The 26878-nt window shown below is 35.1% G+C and overlaps 2 protein-coding genes and 1 long non-coding RNA gene across 7 annotated transcripts; 1 reads left to right on the plus strand and 2 right to left on the minus strand.

The window, feature by feature from the left end:
- Positions 1-1120: 1120 nt before the first annotated feature.
- LOC110037046 (hypersensitive-induced response protein 1-like) lies at positions 1121-4065 on the minus strand. Of its 5 annotated transcripts, none has more exons than XM_020741609.1 (5): positions 4011-4065; positions 2393-2780; positions 2165-2309; positions 1801-1897; positions 1121-1608 (listed from the first exon to the last, which is right to left on the minus strand). In XM_020741609.1, the coding sequence occupies exons 4-5, from the start codon at positions 1817-1819 to the stop codon at positions 1283-1285; spliced, it is 345 nt and encodes a 114-aa protein (XP_020597268.1). In that variant the 5' UTR covers positions 1820-1897; positions 2165-2309; positions 2393-2780; positions 4011-4065; the 3' UTR covers positions 1121-1282. The 5 variants fall into 5 exon arrangements, with proteins under 5 accessions (XP_020597268.1, XP_020597265.1, XP_020597266.1 ...); XM_020741606.1 differs by having other exon boundaries at positions 2393-2801; positions 4011-4062; XM_020741607.1 differs by lacking the exon at positions 2165-2309 and having other exon boundaries at positions 2393-2801; positions 4011-4062.
- LOC110037045 (hypersensitive-induced response protein 1-like) lies at positions 1121-24919 on the minus strand. The gene is made up of 7 exons (XM_020741605.1): positions 24752-24919; positions 18186-18384; positions 17264-17384; positions 17096-17187; positions 16696-16792; positions 16121-16502; positions 1121-1267 (listed from the first exon to the last, which is right to left on the minus strand). The coding sequence occupies exons 2-6, from the start codon at positions 18372-18374 to the stop codon at positions 16144-16146; spliced, it is 858 nt and encodes a 285-aa protein (XP_020597264.1). The 5' UTR covers positions 18375-18384; positions 24752-24919; the 3' UTR covers positions 1121-1267; positions 16121-16143.
- On the plus strand, positions 4862-7190 carry LOC110037048. Its single transcript, XR_002295287.1, has 2 exons — positions 4862-6304; positions 6750-7190. It is a non-coding gene; the product is annotated as an uncharacterized LOC110037048 (long non-coding RNA).
- Positions 24920-26878: the final 1959 nt, after the last annotated feature.

Raw genomic sequence — 26878 nt, forward strand, 5'->3', positions numbered from 1 at the left:
GTATTTACATATCTTATACCTAAATTTATGAAAAACCATGAAATTCATATAAATTACATACATAACAATGAAATACAAAAAAAACTTGTGCAAAAGCTATGTATTTTCGGATCTAACACCTATGCAAGGAAAAAATAAATGAAAACTAATGCTAAATCAAAGCTTGAAGGTGTGGAAGAAGATTTTTCACCTTGGACGCGGTTGGAGGGATGATCAGACATGGATTAGGTGGAGGAGCTCAGAGGAGATGGAGCTGACGAACGAAAGAGCAATGAGATTAGGGTGCGAAGTGGAGCTGCTGTTCGCGTGACGACACTAACGGACGCTAATCGATCGCTAAATTTGCGTTGAAAATTATTCTAGCGCTAATTCACAGTTTTTTTATAGTTAATAAGAAGCCACGAGCCGAGTTCAAGCTAAAACTTGAGCTCATTTATTAAATGAGCACGAGCTTGAGCTCATCTCGGTTGGGCTCATTGGCTTGCGAGCGGGCTCGATTAGCCTGACGTTAGTCATTTGAATGCATTTTTGGGTGAGCTACTGCTCCATCATCCTCCTCCCACCGCCAATACCTTCTCCAATGAGTTTAAGCAAAAATTGAATTTTTAGTTCGAGCTCACGAGCAGACTCACAAGCCAACCGCTATCACTTTGAGCCGAGCTTGAGCTTGTTATTCAAGCTCGACTTGAGCTCAAGCTCACAATTTGGCAAACGAGCCAAGCTCGAACCTGACATGGCTCGAGCTCGGCTCCACTCAGCTTATGCACTACTGCATATTTGAGATAGCATCAATCGTATGCACAAAAGAGTATCATAGTTTGCATTGGAGATATTACACATCACTTTGTCGCAAGAGAGAATTGAAGCTCATGAAGAGAGAATTGATAAGCATCACGAGCTTTTCCTTCACATTAGAGGCATTCATACTTGAAGAAATGAAGAACAATTATTAACATTGGATCAAGAGATATAAAATCAAAATATGAAAGTTACACTGAATTTCTATTATGAAAGTCATAAACATTAGAGAAATATGATTATAAACTTTAAAAAAAGTTAGATTATTTAAAAATAATGACAAATTGTTTTTTTCCTCAAAATTATTATACCAAGACAAATATTGACATTTAAAGCACAAATAAACTTCCATTAAAAGTTCACCATCAAAATACATTACAAATCCACACAAAAACAAAATCAAAAGCACTATACAATTCCTACCAAACCTTTATAAACATAAGAAATCAAACACACCAACTGCTGAAAATAAACCAACTCTGACTCAATGAAAAGCACCACCCTGAAGAAGACCATCCTTGACCTGGGCGGCGACATCCCTCACAGCTCCCGGGCCGTGGGGGATGAAGACGGCGGAAGACTTGGAGGCGGCACCGATCTCCTTCATGGCGTCGAAGTACTGAGTGATCAACACCATGTACATGACATCCTTGGCCGAAGTTCCGGTCACATTAGCAGAGAATGCGAGAACGTTGTCTCTGAGTCCGTCGACGATGGCCTGACGCTGGCGAGCTATGCCGAGCCCGGCCAGGTATTTCGATTCAGCCTTGCCTTCCGCCTTCTCGTTAGCCGTCAGCCTCAGTCTCGCCGCTATATCATCAATGACCATTCAACTTAAATTCAGTTTTACTAAATCTAGGAGTAAGGTGAACTTATTAGATTTATGATTTGCAATTTAAGGACAAAAATCAAAAGTGATCCCGAATGGTCTTTAAATTTTTAAGTTTTATAACATGTCCATAAATCTATGGATTGATTGTGAGTTGAGAAAAAAAGACTTGCCTGCATTTATCTCATTCATAGCCCTCTTCACATGCTCATCAGGCTAAATATCCACAATGAGTGTCTGCACCATCTCATATCCATAAGTCGACATTGCCTAAAAACAGAATTGTCAAAATCACCCCCAAAAAAATGGTATTTACATACATACCGTATAATTCTTTCTTTATTTACATATCTAACATCTAAACATTTATATTTACATGCATACCACTTAAATCATCATTATCTTATTAAAAGTAATAAAAAAAAAAAAAACATTTATATACATAGCTTTATAACACCAAGCTGCTATAATTATAAATATCAAACTTGAGGTGTTAAATATGTTTTTTTTTAATTTTATCAAACAAGAAAATATTACATGTGCGTTAGGAGTATAATGGTAGAGCGTCACGTGCAAAGCGGGCTTCGCTGCAATACATTGGCCAATGCCAGTGTTAAGAATGACGGGTCTGCTTGACATGTGGCACCACATTATGCTCCCAATGAATGAAGCGCTATCATCTCTATCATGAAACAATCGCGATTATTGGTAGCGGCAAAAAGAAAAGAAGGGATTGCAGCATACAAAGGTCTTCAAAGCTCTCACCGCAAGAAGCGATCACCCCACAAATTCACTGTCCTGTTTCTTCCACTCCCTGCCTTCTGCTGTTCCTCTTATACCGCAAACCCACACAGAAGCCACACAATCCCGATTCATATAGAGCCGACCGCCCTCTTCTCTTCGTCTTCTATTGCTCAATCCGACCACACCGAAGCCGAAGCCTCCCTGTTCGCAGAAGAAACCCTACCCTCGCTGCTGCCGCCTCTTCGTTTAAGCCCCTTGTCACTTCATCCTTCCCATTCATGTGGGTTAATCGAAGGCTCTCGCACTTCTTACAAACTGGTGGCTTAGAAGACACTCTTATAGCCGCAAACACCCCGATGCACCCCCTAAACAGGGAGGATGCCAGGAGACTGCTGAAATTGTGCGTGATCTTGGACATGCAACAAATAAACTTAAAACAAAATTGTCATCGGATTTACAATATATCTGAAGCCTGTTATAACGTAAATTAATAGAATTTATGACAAAACTTCTCGAGGATTCAACATGTGGACTACCGGCTATAACGATGTGATGCCAGTTCTAAGATAACTCGAGTCAATGTGACTACTTACCAATGGGACATCATGAATCTCACGAGGATGCACATCAACAAACAAAAAACTCACCTAGAATTATTATAGCCTTTATATTTCTAATAAATAACCCAACTAATGAGTTAACTTGAACTTTTAGAATTGAGCTTATGCTCAAATCTGATTAATTATTCAAGCTCAAACTTATGCTCAAGCCAGAGATAACTTGAGTTGGACTCCTCCCTTTTACCAAAAATTTTTCTGTGCGGACTCCTAACGTAGCTCTACGTGCGGCGCAGGGTATTATTAAGTTATTTTCAGGTTATTTCTAGGTTATTTTCAATAATCTTGAAATAACCCAGAATTAACCCAAAAGTAAAGACCGTGGGTTATTTCTGGGTTATTTTGGAATTATTGAAAATAACCCAGAAATAACCTGAAAATAACTCAGGAATAACCTGCACCGTACGTAAAGGTAGATAAGGTGTCCGGACAGAAAATGCGCGCCCCTTTTACACCCCTAAATGATACTCAAAAGGAAACATTATAGGTTTTTTTTTTCTTTTAATATACTTTAATGATAAAAATTTATCCGAGATGATTTTATGATTATAAGTAGGGCATAAAATCATATACAGATATTAGCTGCACACGTGGATCCATGACCAAGTACCTAGATCAACATGCTGTAATATCTTCATAGCCTAATTTAATTAAATCTACAATTAAAAAATCCTAGTCAAATGAAAATACAAAAGTAACAATTATTGATCCACAAGTTTTGAGAAATCAGATTACAAGAATTCTGATAAAGGAGGATATGACCAATACTCCGTGCCAATAAGATCACAAAAAGCCAAACTAAGATACACAAACCGAACGAATTCCGCTAGAATTCATCAGAAATGAGTTAGAAATACAAACCCTAGATCAAAACCAACCAAATGTAACAGACAATGACGCCGACTTAACAACAACTTAAATGGATCAAAATTAAGGGGAAAAAAAGCACGACTATGAGACCCAGCAATCAAAATCGCAGAAGAGGAAAGTGAAATTAAGCAATGAGAAGGGGCGATGCTTACAGGAAGAAGAAAGCCTGAGATGCACAGATAGTTCACGTCGTAAACATTCTCGCGGCTGCTTATAAATTTTCTGATAAACTTTTGGGGCAGATATATTAATATCACCCAATTCTTATCGTATTTACATATCTTCCTTCTACATTTTTCTTTTTATCTTTATACCACTGATTATAATTGACGGTCGTTCGTTGATAAAGATGTAAGCGAGCTTAGATTGGACTCGTGTTCGGCTCGTTCGAAATTATTCGTGTTTGAAATCGGCTCGTGAACAGTATATTCGTGTTCAGCTAAATTTAAATATTTGTGTTCATATTAGATCCGAGATTAACTCGTTAAAATTAAACTGAAAAAATAGATATAAAGTGTTGGATTCGAACATGAACCACATATATGTAAAACAATGCACAATTACGATTTAAACTTAAATATAAATATATATAATATATTATTATAAAAAAATATATAATATATTTTTATATAAATATTTATATATATATATATATATTTTTATTTCGAGCTGAAATGGGCTGAACATGAGCGAATAAAGAGTTGTTCATGTTCCGCTCGTTTACAACTCGAGTTTTAATAACTTATTCAACCAATCAAATACGAGATACTTAACTATTCAAACACGAACTATTTGCAGTTTTTTTGACTCAATGATAATTTTGTAAATATCACCCAATTCTTATACATTTAACACTAAAATATTGTAATAAATATCACCCAATTCATCCAACGTACAACATCTGCATGCATCAGCGTGGATTCATCGTGGCCGTAAAACATAAACCGCATTAGAACAGCCGTTGATCTTCTGCAATGTCGTCGATAAATAGGGTCGGCTTCCCTGGTTTATCAATCGCCTCCTTCTAAGCTAGGGTTTGCATCTCTACGTCTCTCGAGGAGATCGAGATCAGCTGCCTTGATTCTCTTGAGGTATGGATCTTTCTCTGTTTGTTTTACTTAGTTTCTCTGTTACATCACAGGGTATCTGAGGGCTTACGAGCACTCATGGTACGATTTCATGGGGAGTGCCTGGTGTGCTTCGGAGTTTCCAGATCTGGCGAGATCGGGTGATTTATTGAACGAGACGAGGACGTTCTGTCCCGGTGGAAGAAGGCTTTCGTATTTACGAATCAGGCTGGCTAAGGATGGCGTATGTACTTTGTTTTATGTAATACTGAGAAATATAGATAGGTGATCTATATGTGGATGACCGAGAAGGACAGAGAGCTTGGATTGTCAAGGAGGTGACGGATGATGTTCAATGTGTTATCAGATGTCTCACATGTTGTCATGACGGCCTTTGCCTTGTTGGGTGCGCTCGCATGGCAGGCCAAAAATCCTTAATAAAATTAATCTTCTTGTGGGGGATGGGAGATCGTACGGGGTGATTTTGAGCCCTGGGTTCTCCCTTGTGCGTCGTCTCTTTACTTTTCCCATGCTCTCTGCAACTCGTCTTGGTACCACGCGCAGCTCATGCTCTCTTCTCAACCACGTAACTTAAATCGTGTGAGGTAGTCTTCAACAAATTTTAGTTACTACTATTTGCACCGATGAGACGTGAATCAAAGAATTCTATTTAAGAATTAAAGGTTTTTAATGCTCGGCCAAACCGATTCAATGACGTGATTTTCTTCTTCGAAGGTAATTTACGAGCTCTTCTTTTTATTGATGCAGCGGTGCGAGTTATAAATCTCGGCTCTATCAGACCAATAGTTAAACTTTCTTTATGAGATGGTTTTTGCGGATCTGATGATCTTCTGAAATTTATGAAGATATTTTTAACAGTATCAATTGCAGCTGAAAACATACCTTTATACTGTATTTTAAATGAATTTAATGGAAGATCTTCTGTCAATTGTTTAAAAGCTAGTATTACCAATATCTACAGTATTTTGAAGGATTATCATTGCTCAATAGCGGGAGGGATCTACCCCTAAACTATGAATTAAATCACAGCGTTATTACATATTTCTACAGTGCTTTTTGATCCCAGACATGTTGCTATATTTGTTTGGCATGTAAATAATAATTGTAATGTTGTCTAAACTCTAGTTTTTCAATTTTTTTTTTAACTTTATTGGGGAACCTTTGAAGTTGTTTAATAAGATCTTTCATCAAGCGGATGGTAAGTGCTGCTACTGAATACTGGATTGTTGGATTTGATGCTGCTTCTGTTCATCGAATTGTCAGTTTTGACAGAACCAAATTCGAGGGGGCGGAAGAAGTTAATTACTTGGATCGACAAGAAGAAGCGGAAGGAAATGATTCCCAGTACTCAAGCTTTAGTATGATCAATTGATCTTTTTGGTTCGAATTTTATCATTTATCGTGTTTTTAAGTAACTAATTAATGCTTTATTATATTCCCTTTTTAATCATTGATGTCTGGAGCATTTTCTTAATGATTTACAGCGACATATGGCTGTTTTGATATGTTATTTTAGACTTGTCGTTTTATGATGATTAGAATGAGTGGGTATTTTTGTATTTTGCTTTTTATCTTATCATTATTTTTAGCATAAGTTTTTGATATGGGTATGAAGCTCATATAAATTGTGTGGTGTTAACACATTACTCCCTGTTTATACTCTTCTATCTATTGTTCTCTCGGTCTTTAAGCTCAAAATGGTAGAGCGCTCAAAATTTGGTTTGGCATGCGCCATTCAGAGTTTGAGGGGATGGTGGTTCGATTCCACCAAGATCACCAATACTTGCTTACTATCTGCTGCAGGTTTAATGTGAATTTAAATGAGATATGTTTGGGAACAAAACAGAATGACAATTTTATGAAGAACTTCTGCCGCAGGAACATCTCGTTGGCCGCGATTCTGTCTCTGCGTTTAATCCCCGATTACTCTGCTGCCCTCGCCTGGCGAGCAATATTTCTTCATTCCCTTTCCTTCTCGTTTTTTGAACTGCACTTTGAGGGAAGTAAGTTAGCCCAACCAAAAAATGGAGGAAATATTTCTACTCTGTCACCGATATTTGGTGTTCTTGAGGAAGATGCCTTGCAATTTTTTTTATTGGTTTTTAGGTGATCTCAAGGCTTTTGTTTTACTTTCAATTATGCTTTTATTGGTTTTTATGTTTTTTCTTTGTCATGGCTTTGTTTTACTTTCAATTATAAGCTATAAAAACTTGTGGATTTGTTTAACGTCATATTCATTTGATAGATACAAGTATAAATGACAAATTTATCAATTTGATCACCTCCTTATGATCGATTAGTTGGTTATATTGGTGAGGTTCAACTGGGTTTGGAAGAGATGTAAAATGGGATCCCAATAAGGTAAAATTGATTTTTTTCCTTTTCTTGCTATGAATGATGTGTTTCCTTTTTGTCCTTTCTTTAATGTAATTCATGAGTGTATTCTTATATGAATTAATAACACTATCGACATGACTTTTTTATCACTTCTGTTTTCTTTTCATTTCCATTTATTCAATCAACTACTTTCGACCAACATTGGCCTAACGGTCTGCAGACCTTCAAATCTATTCAGCTTTCAAAAGTTATTTCAAGACATACCCATACTTCAATTAGTAGCAAGAAATATATATGGATACCTGTATTTGTTATAGAACATAAATGGCTAGAAAGAAATACACTTATATGGATACTTCTATATGGATACTTCATTTGCTAGAAAGTAATGCACCTTTTCACATACAGGTTGGGTGACATGAATGTAAAGTTTGAAGCTTAGGTGGTAGATATGTAAACACATAAGAATTGAGTGGTATGTGTTTGATAAGCTTCCTTGGTAATAACGTCGACCGAGTAATGCTCTTGACGTCAACTTGACGTCAACTGAAGTTAGAAAAAGTTTGAAGTTTCTTGTAAGGTTTTGCATGGCTCTTTTAGGTTGGAATAGTCAATTGGACTTTTATTGGTAACAATGGTGATGGTAAGGCTTTGGGATGAATGATGAACTGGGAACTCATCCTTGTAGCCCATTCATGAAGAAAAAATGAGTTAATCCTTGTTGGACATATTGAGGATTTCTATTGAGGATATCTCTGTGGTCCAATGTTGCATAATTGATTTTAGCTCGTTACCCCTGATGCAAAAGTATATAGTTGAATCTCTCCAACTGAACACTGCAGTGGATGAATTGGGTGGTATGTTTGGAGAAAATTTAAAATGAGATGCTTTCTTGGCTTCAAGTTTCCACAGATTGCGGGTTTTGCTTATTAAAAGATGAATAAAATTTATGTGTCGTTGAATGGAATGCTTATTATAACCTACCAAGTGTGGAGCAGTTTGGACGACCTCAGAATTTTGTTCTCGGGAACCATTGCTATCATGCTTTGGTAGTTTGAAAAGTGCTTGCAAGAGGAAAACATTATTTGGACCCCAAAGATATCCACAGTAGTTCAATATATTATCAACTGCTGTAGTTGCCAATTGTACTGTTATATTTTGAAAAATTTGCATTTATATATTTTCATAACAAATCATTAACAGTCGTGACATGCTTCTAAATTTTAAAATGAATATTGTCCTTGTAATTTTAACATATTAATTCTTCTATTTTTTATGTTTCATGATACTCACTATTATGTGAGGTCTATATCTTTTTTGCACTGTTATGAAGGGCTTGGATTGATTGTAAAATTTTCTAATGAGTAGACATTACAATTTTGTTAAAAACATTACAACTTCTGCGTGCCAGATTGTTCATTTTCCTAACAAAAAAATTCAAATAAGCTGTTTGTAAAACGTACAAATAAAACAGCTACACAATTTATTCAAAGCAAGAGCAGAATGGTCATTTATTTAGAATCAACTGTTTTTAAACGCAAAAATCAAACTGTCAGACAGTTTATCTAGATCAGCTGGATAAGCTGCTGCTGCCCCAAACAGACCCTTGGAGTAGTCATCCGATTGATGAGCGAAAGAAGGGGATTATTGAGGATGTGATTGAGTTGGGGTTCGTGAAACAGTAGGGAGTGTGAAAAGTGGTGAAGTAATGGGAGTGGTTGGAGATGTAGTTGATAGAAGATTGAGTTGGGGGAGGGCTATTTGTATCTTTTGGTGGGTTATGATATCCTAGGAATGTACATTGGAATCAAGTTTGTTGTAGTGTTGTGGAGGAATCTAGCGGAAACATGCGCACCCGATGGTGCGGAGAATGGTGTAATCTGGTGGAGTTTTGTGGAGTAATTGGTAGGGTGATTTGTTGGATGTGTTGGTGGAGAGCTTGTGGTTTATGAAATAATTGGCGGCTAGTATGGTGTCGGGCCACCAGAAATTTGAGAGGTTAGAGTTAACAAATAGTATTATGGTGGTTTCAAGTAGATGGCTATGTTTGTGTTCTGCAAGTTCATTTTTGTTCAGTTATATAAGGACATGAGAGCTGATGGGTGATGCGTTTGGATTGTTGTAGGTTATGAAATTGATTATATTTGTATTCCCTACCAATGCCTAATTGAAGGCATTTAAATTGAGCGTTAAATTGTTTTTTCCACCATTTGTTTAAATTAAATGAAGTCGATAATAGTTTCAAATTAAAGAGTCATTGGATAAAGCCAAGTACAGCGAGTAACATCATCGATAAATAAAACTTGCAATTTGTATTCTTGAACAGAGGTGGTTGGGGAAAGTCCCCTTAGATCGGAGTGTACAAGTTCTTAGGTCCCGTTTGGGGGGTATTTCTTCGCGCGACACGATGCCCCCTTGCAAAACTCATTTGTTTGGGGTGTCAATTTAATCACGGCGGCCCCGAGGCGCAGCGTAATGCAGGCCGCGGGATCCTTCCTGCGGTCCGCTTTTACTGGGTGCTTTCCTTCTTACTTTCCTTCTCCCGATCTTATTCACCCCTTATTCACATTTTTTGTTTTTTTTTATGCCGACCTTCGACTCAACGGCAAAGAAGCTGCTGCTGCCCTTAAAAGAGAGAAACCACGGAAGTATATTTACTCTGCTCGTCTTCCACCGCTTGGATGGGAGAAGCCACAAAGAGAAGAAAAGAGTGGATCGAATCAAATCTAATCCTCCTCCTCAGCGTTCCTTTTCTGAACATTTTTTTTCTTTTTTCTTTTTTAATTTTCTTAGAGAAGCAAGAGTGGACTTGCAAGTCATTTATGCAAATATGCAATGGCTCCACACTACAGAAACTCAGAAAGGGGAAGACAACAGAGAAGCAAAGAATCTCAATAATTCGTATGACCAATCTCAACTTGCCAGTCATGGGGAGGAAGAGATGCACTGAAGAATGGAGCTGCCGAGAAGAATGTCTCCACACTGTAAAAAATCAGAAAGGGGAAGCGAAGATTCTCAATAATTCATATGACCAATCTCAACTCGTGAGTCATGGGGAGGAGGAGATGCACCGAAGAATGGAGCTGCCGCGAAGGCTATTTCTTTCGCTCATTGGATCGACCTTTATTATTTCCATGACAGCTGTTCTCCTCCGCTTCACCTCTATTTCACTTTTAATAAAAGTTGTATTTTTGTTGTGTTATGAAAGATTTGAGTGGTATGAATGTATAAAGCAAAATTTAAGTGTTAGATATGTAAATTCATAGGAATTCAGTGGTATGTATGCAATTACCCCTCTTTTTTGAACTTTTTGCTCAATTCTGAATTGATGTTATGTTGCTTTGGCTTTAGAGATGCATCACTTACATTTGTTTGTGGGAATTTTACAGGTAAGCTATTTTGTTTTATGAAGATATTGCTTGTTAGTATGAGTTTGATTGATATCTACTTTTGGTATTGCTTTTCTAATATATGTTGAGAAGTTATGCATAAATTTAATATGCATAAAGAGATAGTCAATTGAAATTTTCTTAAACTTATACAAATGCATTTTTCGTGGTATATATGTACATTATATATATATATATATATTGTTGAATGTCATTGTGGTGCATTTCTTTTTTGTTTTGTTGTTACAAGGTGTATCCAAATCCCGCTGAGTTTATTTATGTTTTTATTGATAATGAGGTTATCCATAAACTATAGTCAATGTGATGTGCTTTGTATGTTCTCTAGAGGTGTGACTTCTATTGGAAGCAGTTCTCATAGTTATGTTAGTTATGTTAATGACATTTTAAATGAAAGTTTCAGCACAGGCATAAAGTTTGTTGTAGCTTATCCATCTTATAATGGTTGTGCAGAAAGGAACTCTCCCTCTCTCTCTCTCTCTCTCTATCTATCTCTCTCTCTCTCTCTCTCTCTCTCTCTCTCTCTCTCTCTCTCTATAGCTACTGAGTTGTGCACTCTTTTGTAAATTGAAAGCTTTTGGAACGTACAAATAATTTGCACTCGAGCATCGTTTTGTAAGCACACGGAGAAATGCAGATTTGGACTATATGCTTTTAATTTGCACGGTAGCATAACTTAAAAGGGCATTTGGAATATATACAAATTTGAAGGTATCTGGAATATGTGCAAGTTATTTTATTGTTTTCTTATAGTTATTAAAGTTTAGTTGTTAGATATGCAAGCACAAATGAATTGTGTGGTATGGTGTAAAAGATTCATTTCTCTCTTATGTTGAGTGGTATGTATGCAAATTTTCATACAAGGGTGTAAGCTCTGCTAAGTGGATGTATAATGCAGATTTAATGTCCAATTTGGAGTACATCAGTCTGAACAGGTGCTTGATTGTAAAGTCCATTGGAATGAAAAGGATTATATGTTTCCATCGTTTGAGGTGTATTATAGTAAGGGATAAGTATTGGATGATTGGTTTGATGAAGGTGTAGTAGCATATGACTATTTCTTTCCTTGCTTAATAGTAAGGGATTACAAGTAAAGAGGAAAGAAGTTTTTATTTGATGCTGTTGCAGGAATTGAAAGTATATTTTTCAAATTTGAATTCGTTTTTTCTCGTATTGGGCATTTACATACATAACACAATTTTTTTGATACTCATTGTGACGTGAGTTGAATATCTGTAATTTTGAATTGTTTTTATTTAACTTTTTTCTTAGAAGTATCAAATTTATGACTTCTGAGATTGGCTAAAAAGTTTAAGTCTATTTTTTACATTTTTAGCTTGTAAAGTGAATCTCAGCTTCTGTTGTATCATATATAAAACTGTCAGTATTCTGTTCCAAATAATTTAACTAAATAGGGGCAGAATTGTCAATTTTTAAGAAACAGTTGCCCCACAGATATTTCCATATAGCTGCAACAAACAACCAACTAGTTTTCCCGTAGCAGCTTCTCCATAGTAGTTTCCTGGGTGCAGCTGAAAAGCTAGAAAGCTGCAGCTGCGCCAAATAGAGCCTTAGGGTCTATGGATATGATTGTGAGAAGAGGAAAAGCTCAACTTTAGATGCATTGCTATAATGTAAGAATTACAAAATGGGGCTTTCTTAGGCATACATAGAGTAGGATATTGTTTTTAAATAAGCACAGTTGTGTTGTTGTTGATGTGGTCAACTCTTTGATGCCATACTTCATATCATATGTGTGGGTTAAGATCATGGCTTGCTTAGGAAGAGTTGGTAGAATTAGGTAGAGTCTATTGCGACATGGCCCTTGTAGAAGTTTTTGAGTAGTCCAGTTCTTGATTTGGTAAATGGAGGGGTCAAAAGTATCCACGGTTCTAATCTAACAACCTCCACGGTTCCACTTTAATATTTTCTTAGGTGGACTCGATGTAGAACAGATGACAACATATTACTAGAGTCTGCACGTACTCCATATGAAAAAAAATTTTCATTATTTACTGACTTCAAAATCATTACTCATCCCCCCTTTACATCAAATTCAAAACATAAATTTGACTAAAAATCACCCCTTTTCGTTAGTCGCAATACTTGGTTTGGCTGTGAATGAGAAGGTCGAGGTCGAGAAGATCATCCAGATCAAGCGAGCTGAGGGCGAGGCCGAGGCAAAGTATCTATCAGATCTCAGATTACTCGACAGCGTCGTGCGATCATCGACGGATTGAGAGACAGTGCATTGGGATTTTCCATCAACGTGCCTGGAACAATGACAAAGGATGTGATGGACATGGTCCTCATCACACAATATTTAGACACCATGAATGAGATTGGAGCCGCCTCCAAGAGCCCGGCGGTGTTCATCCCTCATGGACTTGGAGCTGTTCGAGACATCGCCGATCAGATCCGAGATGGGCTGTTCCAAGCTAATCGGGTCCAGTAAGTCTGCTCTAAAAGGTCTGAAAATCACTACTGCTGCCATGAAATTTAAGATGCTTTTTTTGTTTTGTTTCAGTTCGGTGCTTAATATAGGAGTTTTGTTTGAAGTCGTGGAGCAGGATCTGCTTTAACCATCAATTTGAACGATTTGTGTATTTTCTTTATCTAAGTTTGATTGTTACAGTTGATCTCTTACAAATCAATTCCTATGTATTTACATATCTAACACCTAAGCTTCAAAATTCTAATTGTTGCCTGCATACCTTCTTATAATGCACGAAATTCTCTAATCTTGCCAATATTTTGTTTGACAAGTAGTTTTATGAATATATATTATCTCTAACTGTCTTCACCAATCTTAAATTAAGTCCAATAAGCCTCGCATTGATCCTAATTGATCAACTATTCAAATTCAATTCATGGTAGAAGATGTTGGTTTAATTAATGTCATGATTTTCAATCAATCTCAATTACGTAGCTTTGTGAATGTTTTATTCATCTCCCAATTGAGAACTAGGGTTTCTACAATTAAGAGTGTCAGATAAAGAGTATTGTTAGCTTTCATCAAGTCCAATTAAAAGATATAACCCTAAAAAAATTGATGCTTATGTTTTAATTAATGTTAGGTTTTCAAGCAAGTTTGTAATTAAACTAATCAACTTGGCCAATGCTACCAAAATTCGTTCAATTTGAATCTAATCAAGCCCAGACTAGGCCATTAAAGCATTTTTGGAGTTTTTGGATTGTCAATTAAATGATCAAATAAACTTTAAATTTGTAATATTTATATTTAAATAGAGTGTCTCGACGAGAGAAATCCAATGAGCTCAGGATACTCACTTTTGAGATCATTAAGTCATTCAATCATCAAAAAAATCATCAATGATTAAGGGATCAATATATACTATCTCATCAGGTCGTCAAGAAAGTTAAATAATCAAAAAGCTCATATTTGACGATAACTTTCAGCCTACGTGCATGTCGACCACCATCAACTATCACTTTTGGCCGCCATTGGCAACCCCTCCTTGCTAACGTCGTATCCTAATTATGGTCTATATTATATCTTCCAACTTTCATAGTCGCCAACCACCGTCGATCAAGCCATCGTCAACCACCACAAGCCAGCCCTGCTTGTCGTCGTCAGCCACCCCTACTTATTAACGTCGTATCCCAAAGACAGTTGTATAACACTGAATTGGAGACCCTGCTCTCTGCCTTTGAAAACCCTAATTTCTAATATTGTATCCCAAACGATCCTAATGTATAACGCAATATTGAAGACCAAACAATAACTTTCGGCCTTCGTAGCCGCCTACAACCACTCGTCAGCCATTGTGGCCCACCGTCATCAACCCTTGTTCGCCATCATCGATGATGCTTATTTACTATTGATGTATCCAAACACTTTTGTAACATATAACATTATATGGAACCAAAGATAACTTCCGACCTCCGTAGCCACTTACTACCTTAGCCAATGTAAACTACTTCCAGTTGCCATTGTCTGTCGTCCTCGGTGATCCTTGCTAATGTTATGTCTCAAATACAATCGTAACATATAACACCATATTGAAGACCCGACGATAGCCTCCGTAGTTACTGACCACCGACGACCGCCACCACTTACCGTTGTTGATCACCTGTCACCAGCTTCCACTACATACGAACGTTGTAGCTCAAATATGACAGTTGTACCTAGTTGTTGTATCTTTATTTACATTGTATATTAACAAATGCAGTGTTCTGTGTAAAATTGTAACCCCGTTCTGAGATAAGGGGCCTAATCACTGACTATGGCTTAAGCGACCAACTACTTCTACAACTTTTAATTATGTCTTCTATAGCCAACTGACATTATTACTCCTCAATTACAGCCTCTGTTGCCAACTGACCCTATTTGAACCCCCAACTACGATCTATATGACCAATTACTGCTACAACTTTCAACTACGACCTCTATGACCAACTGACAATGTTCTAGTCACCAACTATGGCCTCCGTGACAAACTAACGCTATCGTAGTCACCAACTATAACATTTGTAACCAAATGTATATATTACAGTCACCAACTACGACCTCTATGGCCAACTGATGAGTGATGATAGTGCAGCTTCCAACCACAACCTTTATGACCAAGTGCAGCCTGTGCAACAACTAACTACAACCTTTGTGGCTAACTACCACTATTACAATTTCCAACTGCAACCTCTATGGTAAAATGTCACTATTACAACCATCAACCACTACCTTCATAATCAATTACATTTTTTGTAGCCCAATTGCACCTGTTATAGTCGAACTACTATTATACATTTGTGATATGAGGATTGTAATTTCATCTTCCCTAGTCCATTAGAATTGTTGAACTATTTACCTACAAACAAACAGTGGATTACTTTACCTGAGCTAGATCTCGTTGTTTTCTTCCTTCCAATATCACTTTACCACATCAAATTTTCCAGCACGCAACGACTATAATGCAAAGATTGATAATTCATCAATTCTCATTATTTTCTTATTTTAATTCAATTAAATTCATACAAAAAGAAATGTAGATTCATGAATAAGACAAATAACAAGTTCTATTATTCAATTTACATTGTGTCTATAAACTTATCATATCATTACCAAAGATTTGCCCACCTCAAAAAAAAATTTGTTTTCCTCAAATTATTATACCAAGACAAATATTGACATTTACAGCACAAATAAACTTCCATTAAAAGTTCACTATCAAAATGCATTACAAATCCACACAAAAACAAAATCAAAAGCACTATACAATTCCTACCAATAAAAACCATTAGCTTTTCATACAAATCCACACAATTTTACATAAAAATTGAGTGATATAATAAACTTCCATTAAAAGTTCACCATCAAAATACATTACAAATCCACACAAAAACAAAATCAAAAGCACTATACAATTCCTACCAAACCTTTATAAACATAAGAAATCAAACACACCAACTCAAACCAACCCTGAAAACCCCACTCAATGAAAAGCACCACCCTGAAGAAGACCATCCCTGACCTGGGCGGCGACATCCCTGACAGCTCCGGGGCCATGGGGGATGAAGACGGCAGAAGACTTGGAGGAGGCACCGATCTCCTTCATGGTGTCGAAGTACTGAGTGATCAACACCATGTCCATGACATCCTTGGCCGAAGTTCCGGGCACATTAGCAGAGAATGCGAGAACGCTGTCTCTGAGTCCGTCGACGATGGCCTGACGCTGTCGAGCTATGCCGAGCCCGGCTAGGTATTTTGATTCAGCTTCGCCTTCCGCCCTCTTTATCTGTAGGATTTTCTCCGCTTCCGCCTTCTCGTTTGCCGCCAGCCTCAGTCTCGCCGCTATATCGTCAATGATTATTCAGCGTAAATCCAGATTTACTAAATCTCGGAGTAAGGTGAATTTAATAGATTTATGATTTTCGATTTTGAGGACAAAAATCAAAAGTGATCCCGAACGGATTATAAATTTTCGAGTTTTATAACATGTTCACAACTCTATGGAATGATTGTGGGTTGAGAAAAAAAGACTTGCCTGCATTTATCTCATTCATAGCCCTCTTCACATGTTCATCAGGCTCAATATCCACAATGAGTGTCTGAACTATTTCATATCCATAAGTCGACATTGCCTAAAAACAGAATAGTCAAAATCACAAAAAAGAGGTATTTACAAACATACCGCATAATTCTTATTTATTTACATATTTAACATCTAAACATTCATAGTCACATGCATACCACTTAAATCATCATTATCTTAGTAAAAGTAAAAAAAACACATTTCTATTCATAGGTTTGTAACACCAAGCTGCTATAATTATAAATATCAAACTTCAGGGGTTAAATATGTTAAAATACATAGAAACTTTGTGGTTTGTATGTAAATTTTCAATTCTAAAGAGTTAGAAATGATATTTTTGGAGGAAAAATACCTTTTCAAGCTCATCTTCCACAGCTTTTGCAATATCATTCTTCTGCTCAAACACAGCATCTAAGTTTAATTTTGGAACACTAGCCCTGATTACTGCAGCAGAATAACATATTATTATGAATTTTTTTTTTGCCTAAAAAAATAAACTCAGATATCTTTCATGTCTTACCATCAAAAACATATGATTGAATTTGCTCTCTTGTGTTGCTGAGCTTGTAGAAGGCATCAGCTGCCTTGTTTGCCAGTGCACGGTACTGTACTGATGCTACAACTGTAACAAAAACATTGTCCTGGTTTCCCAAGTAGAAAATATATAAATAATCATTATGTTATTTGAACAGATTTGAAATATTATGATATGAAAAAAGAAGATTTACATACATAACACTCAATTCCCATGTATTTACATATCTAACAAAACTTCAGTTTTTACATATATGCCACCTTGATTATACATTAAAAGGTGTATTTAACTTTTTTTGAAGTTATAATAGTGATATTCTTTGTGTGATATAAATAATTTGGGTGATATAAATGTAAAAAGGCGAAGATGCTAGATATGTAAATACATAGAAATTGGGTGATATGTATGTAATTGCCACAATTTAATTATTGTAACTTTATTTACACAAATGTGTTCTTGGAATATTCATAACTCAGCTCCTAGAACATGCGAATTAGACAGCCAATTCAAAAACTAGAACAATCAGTCTCTGGAGTTTTGCCTCGTCAAAACTACTTAGAAATGAAAAACTAGAACACACGAGTTTTATATTTTTACATATATAAAATCTAAAATTTAATATCCTATTTATGTTTTTTACATATATAAAATCTAAAATTTAACCACCCAATTACTATGTATTTACATATCTAACACCTAAACCTTACTTTTACACTTACGCCACCCAAATCTTTCATATCACATAAAACATACCAGTTTTTAACTTTAAAAAATTATTAAGGCAACACACACACACACACACACATAAATTGAAGCTTAGGTGTCTGATGTGTAATTGCGTAGGAATTAAGTTGTATATATGTAAATGGCGCTTCTCTAAAATGAGATCATTCATATAGGAACACACCTTAGTTTTGGTTTCACAGCGAACATCAAGCTGCTGGACACGGAGGGAAAGGTGGCCGGCCACCTTTTTTCCTAGAATCCATGGAACAAGATGAATGCCTGGCTCAAGAACATCATCAAATTTTCCAAAACTCTCTTTGATTGCTACAGTTGATTGCTCCACTTGCAGGCAACATAGCAGCTGGCCCATTTCTTCCCCTCTATTAAAAAAATAAAAAGATAAATAAATAAAATTAACAAATAAAAATAACCAAGCACAAAGTATAATCAAAACAAATAAATTGAAACAAATTTTGCTTTTTGCTATGAAGAATTCCTGAAAAAAATGGGCTTTTTATGCATAAATTCCAGGGAAAAGAACAACAAAACGATTAAATAAACAAGCAGAAAGTATAATCAAAAGATATAAATCCAAACAGCTTTCTGTTATCAAGAATTTATGATAAAATTGCTTGTTTATGCATATATTTAGGCAAATGCAATATTCTGATTTTAAAAAAAAACAAAAGTATAAAACACTTGGGGCTTATTTGAGATCAATTTTATTTTTATTTTGGTCTTTAATTTCTTTTATTTTAAAAAACTTAATTTTTTTGGTGTGCTTTTTATATGTTATTATTTTTTATTTCTAAAATAAATTAATATATTTTTGAAAACACTCAAACAAGATGTTTCGAGTGTTTTTAAAAAAAAATTATAGCTTAATCAAATGTTTCGAATAAAAATCTAAACAAAACAAAATAAAAACAAAAAACAAAAGTGATCCCAACCGGCTCCTTAAATAACCAAGCAAAAAATAAAGTAAAAACAAATAAATCCAAACAAAATTTGCTTTTTACTGTAGAAAATTCCTGATAAGGCATTCATATGAATATAGCAATATTCTGGAAGAAAAAAAAAAACCAGCAAAACACTTAAATAATCAAGCAGGAAGCATAATCAAAACAAAGAAACCCCGTTGAGAATACCTGTTAAAATGGGGTTTTTATGCAAATATTTTAGGTAAAGAAACATTCTGAAAAACAAAAATGATGATAACCATAAGGATTTAACCTTTAGATCAGAAGCACGTGTGAGTTGTCAAGGAATATAAAAAACGAACGCTATAAATAGCTATAAATAACTGTATAAATGATATTTATAGCAGTAGCAGGGAAGATAGTATATCATATAATCAGAAACAAAGGATTATGAAAAGTACACCAAGCCACCAATTCCTGAAGTTTCTGAAATTTCAATAATTCATCTAAAGTCAAATTGAACCAATCAAATAAATACAATTAACTAATAAAATCAATTTATGCTCAGCTTAAAGTGACTAAAATAATATTTATATCCAAGAAAATATGCCAAAATTAAATAATAATAAAATGAGCACATGTATTGACAAATAATATTTTGCTGGGACCAACCAATGTATGAATACATCCAAAGGGGTTTTAAAATAAATAAGCAAATAAGTAATTAAATTAAGGGGGCACTTACAAACATATCACACAATTCTTATTTATTTACATATCTCACACCTAAACTTTCATAATTAGACACATAGCGCTCAAATATGCAATATCACATAAAAAAACAACACTTTTAAACTGATATGCACATTTTCATGGATAGGTTTAAAACACCATAGTGCTATATATATAAATATGAAAGTTTTAGCGTGAGATATGTAAATACATAAAAAATTGTGTGCTAAATATGTAAATTTCCCTAAAATTAATTTGAATGGGTTGCACGTGGAATAAGTAGCTTGACAACTAAACCTAATAGAAGAATAGAAAAGTCAAGTATGGTTAAACAAAATAACAAATAGAAAAATATTAAAGAAGCACGATAGTCTCCAGAGAAGCCTTTCTACTCAAAACATGGTGAAATAAGAAAGACATGGCTTTGTAAGAAAATCACGTAAGACAAGCAAAGTATAATAATAAAAATATTTGAAAATTGAACAAAATGTAATAAAAGAATTTCAATGAGTTCAATAATGGTTTTTGATATGTCATCAATAATTTTTCATCATTCAACACGAATCTCAAGGCAATTTTTGAGCAAAAAGTATACAAACTCACACGTAAAATCATCAAAAATTTTGATTTCGGCAAACTTGTCGTCAAATTGACCGGCTCGATGAGACAAATGCAATAACACCAACATTGACCCAATCCGAGTCAAATCAAGCCTAAATTGAGTTTTTAAATCATTTTTAGAAACTTTTGGTGCCTAATGAGAAAGTCAAATGGATTCCAAATCTAATAAGTTTATAGTCAAATCGAGCATCTCAATAAGATGAATCCAACGAGCTTAAGATCACTAAATTCTGACACCATTAAAACACGAAAATACATATAGAATATCATCTGATTGAGGGAACCTGGATGAGCAGGCTAATAGAGTGATATGAATTTCTTCTTTATTTGCAAAAAATGTCTATTCTAGACTCTATAAATAAAACCTCATCCCCATCATGAAGAGCATATGAAGACCTCAACTTGAAGGAGGATCGAAAGTCCGGTCTGCTGCAATCGACCACCACTCGCCAGCCATCGTCGATCTGCTGCCTCTTGCTCATTACATGAAGCCTATCACAAAATCATGACTCACGCTGCGGAATCTCAACATGCACTACAGATTACGAGGCACCTTGCTGAACAAAGGTAAATGTTGTAGAGCAATGAAGCGTTGTGCAGAGTGGCGTCAATGTTGTGGAGTGCAATAGCTTATGACTTATGTAGGAACTAAGAAATGCCAATATAGGGCACATAGAAGTAGTTTGGTTATTATTTAAAGTTGAGTATAAGGTTAAAAGATGGAGAAATGGTATGATCTTGGGGCAACAAAAGAGGCCGGACTGATAAGTTGAGAAGGTCCTTAACCAACATGAGTTAGAGTCTTAAGGCAATGGATGAAGCGAGACAAGAAAGTTATGTAGCCAACTAAAAATGATTGTATTGGGCAAGCAATATTTTTATGCATAATGCCTGGTTACAAAATACATAATGCTAACTTATTTTTAAATATTCATTGGGTTTTCAAAATTAACTTGATTTATATGCTTGGTTGACTAATATGCATAACATAAATTGCAGGGAAACCTCTCATACACTCTATAAATAGAGTTATAACCCCTACTTGTGTCGCGACTTAACCCGTAGCTTGAAATTAACCAATGCGGGAACAAACGGTCAGGCGTTGGAAATAAAAAAGTTTATATATTTATTTTATATAAGTAACATTTGACAATTGAAAGAGCCACTAAAAAAAATTAACATAAATTTATGATTTAATTATCAAGGAAGAGTATAATTGATCTTAATATTAATTTTGACAATTATTTATTTAAAAGTAAAGTAACTCTAATTAAAGTTGTATCTGAATTAATTCTTTGAAACTACCCATTTGTTTGCACTTCTCCTTTAATCGCATAAACAAACCCAAATTCCTTCTTGCTACTCTTCCCAACCTAAATTAACATAATTTCATATTAACATTGCTTAAAATTAAATAATTAATTAACATAAATTAGATGCATAATTGAAATTTACCTTAATTCCTCTTACTGCAAATTGAACAATTTCTTTATGATCTTCTTTAATCATTTATTTAATGTTCTCAATTCTTACCTTCCTGTTTTTACAATTTTGATTAACAAAACAAAATCCATATTAATTCTTTAAATGAAATTCATTTATTATAATTAAAAATCTAAATATCATTAAACCCTAACTTACCATTTTAAAAGCTCAGTTCGGTCTCTCCTTCGCATGTTGGCACTTCCCCTCTTATTTTTTATGTTCAATTCTTTTCTCATTCTCCCTTCTTCCGATTAGGTTATTCCACACACAGAGTCGCTCCCTATTTCTTCCTCCGTGCACGAGACAATGGACAAAGCTCGGTCTTGACTTCCCCACGCAGTCGCCCTCGCGTGCTTGATGACGACTCGCCCTTCTATCTCACAAGCTCGACTTCGCTACTTCTCCTTTGCATGTCTACTTATTCCTTTGACTTCTTCTTCTTCTCCTTCAACTTCTAGAAGCCACAAGGAAGGGCTGGAAATGCCCCGCCTTTTTTCTTCCTCCTCTGCCTTAGGTTGCAGACACGGCATCGTCGCCTCTTCGACTGGTTCATCCTGACCCACACCAACACCCATGATGCTTTCTCTTATGGCTTTGATGCCTTCCCATACACACGACAAAACCTCAGCGTCGACTCCAACGCCAACCAACTTCTTCTCCTTTCATCTACGCTTCGAAGTTGATTGTTTTCCTCTGTCGCGGTGCCGCCTCTAGAGTTATACAATAAGTTTTCTTCCTTGTCGTTCTTCTCCCTCACCTTCTCTTTCTCGTATTCTTTTTCCTTCTCCTTCCTCCTTTCTGCTTTCTCCGGTTTTTGCTCTCTTCAAAAGGAGATTTTTTCATACGGAGTACGTACATAGCTTTGCGTGCGAACTTTCAGTAATATGTCGCCACATAGAGGTTATTGTGGAGTTATTGATGTGAAACTGATGAGATTTATTGCGGGGTTATTGTGAGGGTTAATGCAGGGGGTTGCTGAAATAGAACCGTGGAGATTATTGGATTGGAACCGCAAAAATTATTGGGGGTTATTAACCCCCCCAAATAACCCCCCAATAACTCTCCCAAATAACATATGCAGTTCCACTTTAATTTTTTTTAGGTGGGCTTAAAATAACACACATGGCGGCATATTACAGGAATCCGCGTGTAGAGCTGCGTAAGTACTCTGTATAAAAAAAATTTTCCTTCAAAAGGGACATGCAACCCTTAAAGACGAAACAAAGAGCATCTTATCCTTATATTTATTCGATTATTAATATTATAACAGTTTTAATTTTTTATTTATTGGTTATTATATCATGAAGAGGGGGCGAAGAACTGAACTTGGAGGACAAGGAGAAAAAGGAGTTGAAGTTTAGTATTCTACATTGAAGATCCGATAAATGTTTTCCGCTCCTATAGCCGTCGACCACCGTAGACCATCGCTCGCCAACCGTCGTCAACCACGTTGGTCGCCCCCTATTCGCTGCAAAGAAGCCTCTCGCAGAAATTGAGCTTACGCCGCAAAATCCCGGCATACACTGCAGATTAGCGAAGCACTTTGCAGAAAAAAAACCAATGTTGGGGAGTAACAAAGCATTGTGCGGGGTAGCGAACAATGTTGCGAAGTAATGAAAAACTGTGTGGAGTAGCAGCCAATGTAGTGGAGCATTCCACCGAGCAAGGCGGCGTTCTGAACACCGCGCAACGACGAATTTTAAAAGTTGTGTACCGATGTTTTGACAATTGCAACCGCTCCTGACCGTTGTGCAACGAGTGCTCGTGCATGCAAACAATGTAACTGTTTGACCATTTCCTGTCTGTGAGACAAGAATTGGTATCTGTCCTCATCAAGTTATACTGAATTATTTCTAACTGGGATAGGCCACATGGTTTTTTCCTTTTCAGGTTTTTTCAATTAAAAACTTCTGCTCTCTATCTGACATTTTTATTCTCTAAGTGTGTGTTGGATTATCGTCTAATGTCGAGATGATAATTCATTACTTTACCGCCACGAATGTTCTAGCACACATCTGTTTTGTACTAATAATGTTATTAGAGGTATAACTGAGTTAAGTCAATTGATGTGATGACTTGGGCTTGGCTTGATAAATAGCTCATAAGCTAAACTCGATGAGCTGACGAGCTAAGTTTGAGTTATCCCCACTCAACTCGTTAGCTCTTGAGCTGACTTATTTTAAAACTATTGATATAAAATACATAAATATAAATGTTGTCTCAATTAAGATATATAAACATTATACATCACGCACATTAAATGATTTATTATTATTTACCTACTTTCCCATTTTTTCATTTTATTACAACTGTTGTTCTAATTAAATTATTATTATTTATTCTATAATAAAGAAGCTAGCTAACGAGTTAACTCGAACTTTTAGAATTGAGCTTATGCTCGAATCTCATTAATTATTCAAGCTCAAACTCATGCTCAAGACAGAGATGACTTGAGCCGGACTCCACCCTTTTACACCCCTAAATGAAATAAAAAAGAAACATTATAGGTTTTTTTTTTTTTTATCCGAGATAATTTTATGATTATAAGTAGGGCATAAAATCAAATACAGATATCAACCACACAGGAGGATCCATGAACAAGTACCAAGATCAACATGCAATAATATCTTCGTAGCCTAATTTAATTAAATCTACCAAAAAAAAAAATCCTTGTCAAATGAAAATACAAAATTAAACAATTACTGATCCACAAATTTTGAGAAATGATATTACAAGAATTCTGATAAAATAAGAATACGAACAATATTCCGTGCCAATAACATCAGAAAAACCCAAACTAAGAAACACAACCCGAACGAATTCCACTAGAATTTATCACAAAATGAGCCAGAACACAAACCCTAGATCAAACCCATCCAAATGAAACAGACAATGACGCCGACTCAACAACAACTTGAAACGGATCAAAATTAAGGGAAACAAAAGCACGACGATGAAATCAAATCATAAGAAAATGGATAGTTCTTACCAACAAGGAGACCCAGCAATCAAAATCGCAGAAGAGGAAAGTGAAATTAAGCAGTAAGAAGGGGCGATACTTCCGGGAAGAAAAAGGCAGAGATGAACAGAGCGTTCACGGCAGGGATTTGTAAGCATTTATTGCGACCAGTTTTAGACGGAAAACAAAAATGGTGAAAAGAACTCTTCCGATACTCGCGGACGCACTGCTTATCTTATATATCATCCGATTCTTTTTGTATTTACATATTTACCATCCAAAGTTTATTTTTTATATTTTTACCACTAAAAATAATGGTGTTATATATGTAAAAATTAATATTGACGTGTTAGATATATAAATATATAGAAATTGGTTGGTATGTATGTGCAATTAATTTATTTTGAAGGCTATTTTGATAGAAAAAAATGTCTTTTTTTTTTTCAAAATGGCAATTACATGCATGGCACCCCAAAATATTGTTATTTACGAATCAAACACCCTCTTTCATTTATTTTTTTTAAATTCTCACTCTCATATAAAAATTCATGATAAAAACATATCTCAAAGTTTTCATTTTTATCAAATTCTCAATTATTTGATTGTAGCACGCGTAAACACATCGATTCAGTAGTTCAAAAAGATCGCATGAGTGCTAGATTTTGTAAATTTGGACGAATCTTTGCATTCTCAATAGTGCACCTTACTAAATGATTAGATATGTGTAGCTTTGTTGAAACAATACATTAAACAATGAATTGAGATTATAAAAGACATCCTTGAATTAAAATTAAAGATAATTAGAATTAAATATTATCTTAGACGACATGAAAAGAAATTGCTTAAACAAGCTTTAATTATAAGGTTGTTTTGTCTCTTTTTGAATATTTGCATGCTTTTAAAGTTTGTCCTTTTGGGTAAACTATATTTTGGTAGTTTTTTCAAAAAGCTGCCACTGAAATCTTTGTTTTCTCGTCAGTCTTGACTTGATGTGGTGGCTGCTTTCTAACTACAATCTGACTTTTTTAAAAAAAAATTATAATAGTCATCGTAACATTTTGAACATCGGATTATTTTTCAGCAGTCTCATAACTGTTTTTTAATAAGCTGCAACTGTCCCAAACAGACTCATCTCACATGTTTATTGTTATGCTCATTCTAACTGCTTGTCCAGTCCATTTACGTAAAGCTTATATTGGTAAGATTTAAATAATTTAAAGAAATTAATTATTGTAAGTATCACAAAAAGAAATTATATGAAAAACCAATATAATTCCAAATTTCTTTTCTTATAACAATTTAAAATTGTTGAAAATGATGTAGAAAAAAAAAATTTTGAGGACATCTATTTTAAACGAAGACTCTTTATAAATTACCCTCAAAACAACAACAACATGAAGCATAAAACCCATCGTCTTGTTTTTCTTTTTTTTTGTAAAAAAACACGAATCATTTTTTCTACATTATGTCCTATTAAGTGTTATATTTTTCATTTAATTCTAATAAATTAAGATTATGTTTTATATAATATGTCCTAATCTTCTTAGATCATTCTCAACAGAAGGCTAATCTAAAATATCTACTCTCCTATGGTCGACGTTTAATGTGACCAAATCATCTAAGCGACTCTATCTAATCTTGGAACAAATATTAAGTACGGAGTCTGCATGCATGTGGATTTCAGTATAACCATGTTGTATAAGGTTGCATTCATGATTGTACTCATGAACGCAGAGATATACAACATCCATATGGAAGTGAATTTTGCACCTAATATATATTTTTTTATCTTGTGTCATTGGAATTACAAAAACCTTTAATATTTTTAATATGTAAATTAGCTAAAGTATGAAACAATGTAGATTAACAAAAAAAAAAAAAAAAGAGTTTAATAGTTGTCTTTTCAACTCATACCAGTACCATAGCAAAATCTCAAGGTTAGGGTGCATTTGGGGTGACGGTGTGGTGATTCACTGTAGCTTTTCTGTTTGACAAAATTACCTTTTATCTGCATCATTGAAAATTTGTGGCTTAAAACTGTGTTTTCTCACAATGCATGACTACCTGATGAGACGTTGCTGCTAGAAAGCTGCAATATGATTTCAATATATATATATATATATATATAAACAATCTCATAACATCGAAGTTGCTTCT

The sequence above is a fragment of the Phalaenopsis equestris genome, unplaced genomic scaffold (assembly GCF_001263595.1).
Source record: "Phalaenopsis equestris unplaced genomic scaffold, ASM126359v1 Scaffold214330, whole genome shotgun sequence".
Lineage (NCBI taxonomy): Eukaryota > Viridiplantae > Streptophyta > Magnoliopsida > Asparagales > Orchidaceae > Phalaenopsis > Phalaenopsis equestris.